The sequence below is a fragment of the Scylla paramamosain genome, chromosome 1, assembly GCF_035594125.1.
Source record: "Scylla paramamosain isolate STU-SP2022 chromosome 1, ASM3559412v1, whole genome shotgun sequence".
In the NCBI taxonomy this organism is placed as follows: domain Eukaryota; kingdom Metazoa; phylum Arthropoda; class Malacostraca; order Decapoda; family Portunidae; genus Scylla; species Scylla paramamosain.
Genome location: NC_087151.1, coordinates 11565001 through 11570000, shown reverse-complemented (window position 1 = coordinate 11570000; position 5000 = coordinate 11565001). Strand labels below are relative to the sequence as shown.

The following is a 5000-nucleotide window of genomic DNA, read 5'->3' as shown; positions in this document are numbered from 1 at the left end:
TGGGCCGGACTGTTTTGGCGTGCGAGGAAGGGAATAAAAAAAAAGAGAAATAAAAAAAAAAAAATAAATAAATAAAACGCTTATGCGAAGTAAGTCCTAAATATCGCGGGAGGGAGACTAGTGTTGTAAGTTTTCAGCAAGACTAAATCACCAAGACTCAGACTCATCAACACACCACCTACGTCACAGACCTCGTCACCTGTCAGGACCGAAGGAGCTCCTGACGTCTCTTGTTCAATGCGTGTGTAGGAGCAGGAGGAGAAGGAAGTGGAGGAGGTGGGAAGAAAGGAAGGGAGGGAGAAAAAAATAGTGAATGACATGCAGCAAAGCTTAGAGGTATAGGAGTGTTCTAGCCTCACCTGGACTGAGGAAAAACATCACCACTATTTTAGCCCCGGGCCGCGCCCTACGGAACCTTAGAGTCCTCTGAGGTAATCCCTAAATCTGAACCTTCACCTTCGTGTAGAATATTCCTCTATTGACCATCCTGTTCCATCTGAGGACTTCCTAAGCAGTCATTCTTTCACCGCTGAATAAATCCCAAAACTCTCCTCAGAATCCTTCCAACACTTCTAAGGGACGCCCCTGCAGACGTTCCCAGCTCTAGATCCTACCAGCGCCACTGAAAATCCTGTCAAGGCTCCTGTAAATCCTGGCAGCACTTCAATAATTCCTATTAACGCTTCTGAGCCACACCAGCAAGAGAAAGGGGACAGCGAGGACTGAAAAGATGCGCGCGCCACTTCACCAACCACCTGGCGGCCACCGAGGCACAGCTGCGCCTGCCGTCGGGCTGAGGGTACGTCAGGAGTTGGTACAGACGGCGCCACACATGCGGCACCACATGTGGGCCTCGGTACCAGACACTCAGGTGCCTGGCACAGGAGTACCTCAGCGTGAGGCTAACGGTGCCGCCTCTAGAGACACACAGACAGACACCATTACCACCAATGGCCACCAGCCCAGGGCTGCATCACAGCCCGTCTCCAGGGGTCACGTCCCTGACACGGGCTGTGTGTCGTCGACAGTTATACGTTTATTATATTACTAAGTTTTATGGTGATGAAAATGACTTGTCAAAATTAAATGTACCTTTTTTTTTCAAGGTTACTCGTGTTGTTAATTTTGTTGCAGAGTTTGTAATTAAAAGAAAATCCATACTTAAAACTGCAAATGTATTTTCTTTTTTAGTTTATCCCCAGCTGAAAAAAGTCTCGTGTACTAATTTGTCACAATTATTCATATATATATATATATATATATATATATATATATATATATATATATATATATATATATATATATATATATATATATATATATATATATATATATATATATATATATATATATATATATATATATATATATATTAGAATTTATTGTCATGAGAAACTGAAAATACGAACTTTCATGTGTGGACAAAATTTTGTGTTGAGAAATGAGGTAGGCTGTGTGTGTGTGTGTGTGTGTGTGTGTGTGTGTGTGTGTGTGTGTGTGTGTGTGTGTGTCTGTCTGTCTGTCTGTCTGTCATTCACCTACGGTCGTCTGCTGGTCACCCAGCCAGCCATTCCCCTACGGAAAGAGCTCAGAGCTTTGGGTAGGACTGAGACCACTGACACGCCACACACCGGGACAGCGAGGTCACAACCCCTCGGGTTACATCCCGTACGTATTTGCTGCTAGGTGAACAGGGGCTACACATTAAGAGGCTCGCCCATTTGCCTCGCCGCACCCGGGAATCGAACCCGGGCCTTCTTGGTTGTGAGCCGAGTGTGCATACCACTACATTACGCGTCTGTGTGTGTGTGTGTGTGTGTGTGTGTGTGTGTGTGTGTAAAGGGGGTAAGGGTTATGTCGTCAAACAAGTAGACTGTAATACTCTGCTTTGGTCACACACACACACACACACACATCGCGTAGTGTGTGTGTAGTGGTTAGCACGCTCGGCTCACAACCAAGAAGGCCCGGGTTCGAATCCCGGGCGCGGCGAGGCAAATGGGCAAGCCTCTTAATGTGTAGCCCCTGTTCACCTAGCAGCAAGTAGGTACGGGATGTGACCCGAGAGGTTGTGACCTCGCTGTCCAGGTGTGTGGTGTGTCAGTGGTCTCAGTCCTACCCAAACATCGATCACTCACTGGTAATGAGCTCTGAGCTCTTTCCGTATTGCGAACGGATAGCTGGGTGACCAGCAGACGACCGTAGGTGAATCACACACACACGCACACACATATGCACACACACACACACACACACACACACACACGGATATAACAGACATATGAGTACATACATTCATACATATTGTATCCGCCGCAGTAAAAGGATGTTAATGAGTAAAATGTGTTCTACGAGGAGCAACTGTTGTAATAACTCTGGAAAAAAGACAGTAGTTAGCATAGATTGTACTATTTAATGGCCGATGAGACTGGGTACGGTAATTAGCGTGTGAGTGTGTGTGTGTGTGTGTGTGTGTGTGTGTGTGTGTGTGTGTGTGTGTGTGTGTGTGTGTGTGATCTCTCTTTAATCTGTTTTTGCCAAATTTCCCTTTGAAACTTTCGTTTCCTCCTCTTTTCTTTTCGTTCTCCTCCTCCTCCTCCTCCTCCGCCTATGCCATGGAGGAATGTATATGTTGACAGAGTGATCGATTAGCAGATAGTCAGATAGACAAGCAGTGCTTTGTTTGATGGTGGTGGTGGTGGTCGTGGTTTGAACTAAATGATAAGAATATGGGAAGGAAAAGTTTTTCTTATCATTATTATTTGTTTTTCCTTGAACTGGTGATGACTTCAGGTGGTGGGTGGGGTGGTGGCAGGGTCATGCTGTTGCCTCACAAACACTGCTAAACGTTAATTTTCTTGAGTGGGAAGGGGAGAGGGAGATGAGTGAGGATGGGCAGTGCAATGCGTTCCCCTTTTCCCTCAGTGGTAATGATTAACCCTTTCACTGCTAGTGACACTTATCATTTGTTTTACTTTAGCATCCACAGGCAATTTTGGTCATTGAAAATGAAACTGGAAGCACTGTGAAAACTTTAATAAACGCCCATTTGGCTGAGTGTTACATTTCAAAATCTTAATATAGTATAAACCTACACGAGACCATTATGTTATGCTGCTAAGAAGCCACACAAGTTGAAAGGTTAAAGGTTAGGTGATCGATAACTGACTGTACTTTTCTTTTGCAGGAGAAATACTGCACGTCTCGGGGCTGGACGGATTTCCGGGAGAGCTACCAGCCGGTGCACGGGTGCATGTCGCTGGTGGTGTGCGTGTTCGGCTCCGTGGCCAATGTGATCAACATGGTGGTGCTGACTCGGCGCTCCATGGTGTCCCCGACCAACGCCATCCTGACGGGCCTGGCAGTGACCGACCTGCTGGTGATGGTGGAATACATCCCCTACACCATGCACCAGTACGTGTGGCAGTGGAGCTCCCTCACCGCCCGCTTCTCCTGGGGCTGGGCGGTGTTCATCCTCTTCCACGCCCACTTCGGCCAGGTCTTCCACACCATCTCCATCGGCCTGACGGTGACGCTGGCGGTGTGGCGCTACATCGCCATCGCCTTCCCACAGAACAACGCCTCCTGGTGCTCCATGCCGCGCACGCTCAGGGTCATCGTCGCCGCCTTCTTTTGCTCGCTCATCTGCAATATTCCTAACTATCTCAACTTCACCATCGTTCAGTTCGAGTACAACGGAGAGACTCTGTACCGCGTGGACCTGAGCCGCCTGGCGCTGGCACACGGGGAAATCCTGAAGAACATCACCTTCTGGATCTATTCTGTCATCCTGAAGTTGCTGCCGTGCGCGGCGCTCACCGGCCTCTCGGTGGCCATCATCAAGGAGCTGCTGCGCACCGCTCGCCGCCGCGCGAAGCTCATGAACTCGTCGGGTCGCGCCAACGACGCCGAGAAAGTCGCGGATCGTGTCACCAAGATGCTGCTGGTGATCCTGGTGCTGTTCCTGGCGTCCGAGGTGCCGCAGGGCATTCTGAGTCTCCTGACGGTAATACTCGGCTCAGAATTCTTCCCGTGTTACCGCAACCTCGGCGAGACGATGGATATGCTGGTGCTGCTCAACAGCGCCATCAATTTCCTGCTGTACTGCGCCATGAGCAAGCAGTTCCGCGACACGTTCAGCGAGCTGTTCAAGCCGTGCTGCACGCCCGTCCTCTCGGTCCGCAAGAAGCGGTTCCTGCCTAGTTGGATGACAGGCACCTTCGCTGACCCGGGCACGGAAAGCAACAACACCTGCATCACACACGTGTAGCAGCCCGGCGGCGGCGGCGGCGGCGACGGCGGCACGAAGCTCCCTGTGTCTTCTGATGAATGGTGATTAGAGTTAAGTCGTGAATTAATGTGGAGGAGGACTGGAGACACTCGCCACACGTGCAGTGATCCGCGTACACAGACGCCGAGCCCGGGACGTGACGCGGAACCTGATGGACAGATAGGAGTGAACGGAGCGGCAGTGGCACGTGTGAATACATTAACGCGATCATTGCAGCATTTGTGGCGCACTCCAGGAGGGGCGGGCAGGTCTGTGCTCCTACCTGTCCTCCCCCTTGTTCCCTGCCCGGCGCTCACCGGGACAAAGACTCCACTAGGAGTACGTTGAGTGTCAGTATGTGTATCTCCCTCCGTCAGTGAGGCGCCCCTTGCTACCTTTGTCCTTCCAGCGTCAACATGGTGTCGTGTGGCCACCCCTTGGATCCCCATGTCCCCGGTGTGCGGACAACGAGCAGTGCATGGCCGTGAGCCGCGGGACGACCATTGTGAGACGGTTATTTGTATTTCGCAATTGCTTGTTAGCATTGTGGTGGGCGGCCAGCCGAGGTGAGGCTGGAGACACTTGCCCTCGCTTCTCATTATCGCCGGTAACGAGGCGTGGGCACAGCTGTTGTGGATACAAAGCAAGTTTAATTAGTTAAGACGCATGAGCTGCCGTCTGGGCGCCGCTTCGTGAGGCGCCGCGCCCTTAGAGTACAATAGAGAGCTAC

General features: G+C 50.4%; 1 protein-coding gene across 2 annotated transcripts in view; it reads left to right on the top strand.

Annotated features, from left to right (window-relative positions):
- Nucleotides 1–5000, top strand: part of LOC135100646 (G-protein coupled receptor dmsr-1-like) — a 348624-nt gene that overhangs the window by 341357 nt on the left and 2267 nt on the right. For both annotated transcript variants that reach the window (XM_064003744.1, XM_064003735.1), the window contains exon 6: nt 3188–5000. This exon is cut by the window's right edge and continues 2267 nt beyond it. In XM_064003744.1, the coding sequence (XP_063859814.1) occupies nt 3188–4270 (1083 nt within the window). In that variant the 3' untranslated portion in view covers nt 4271–5000. The remainder of the gene's footprint in view (nt 1–3187) is intronic.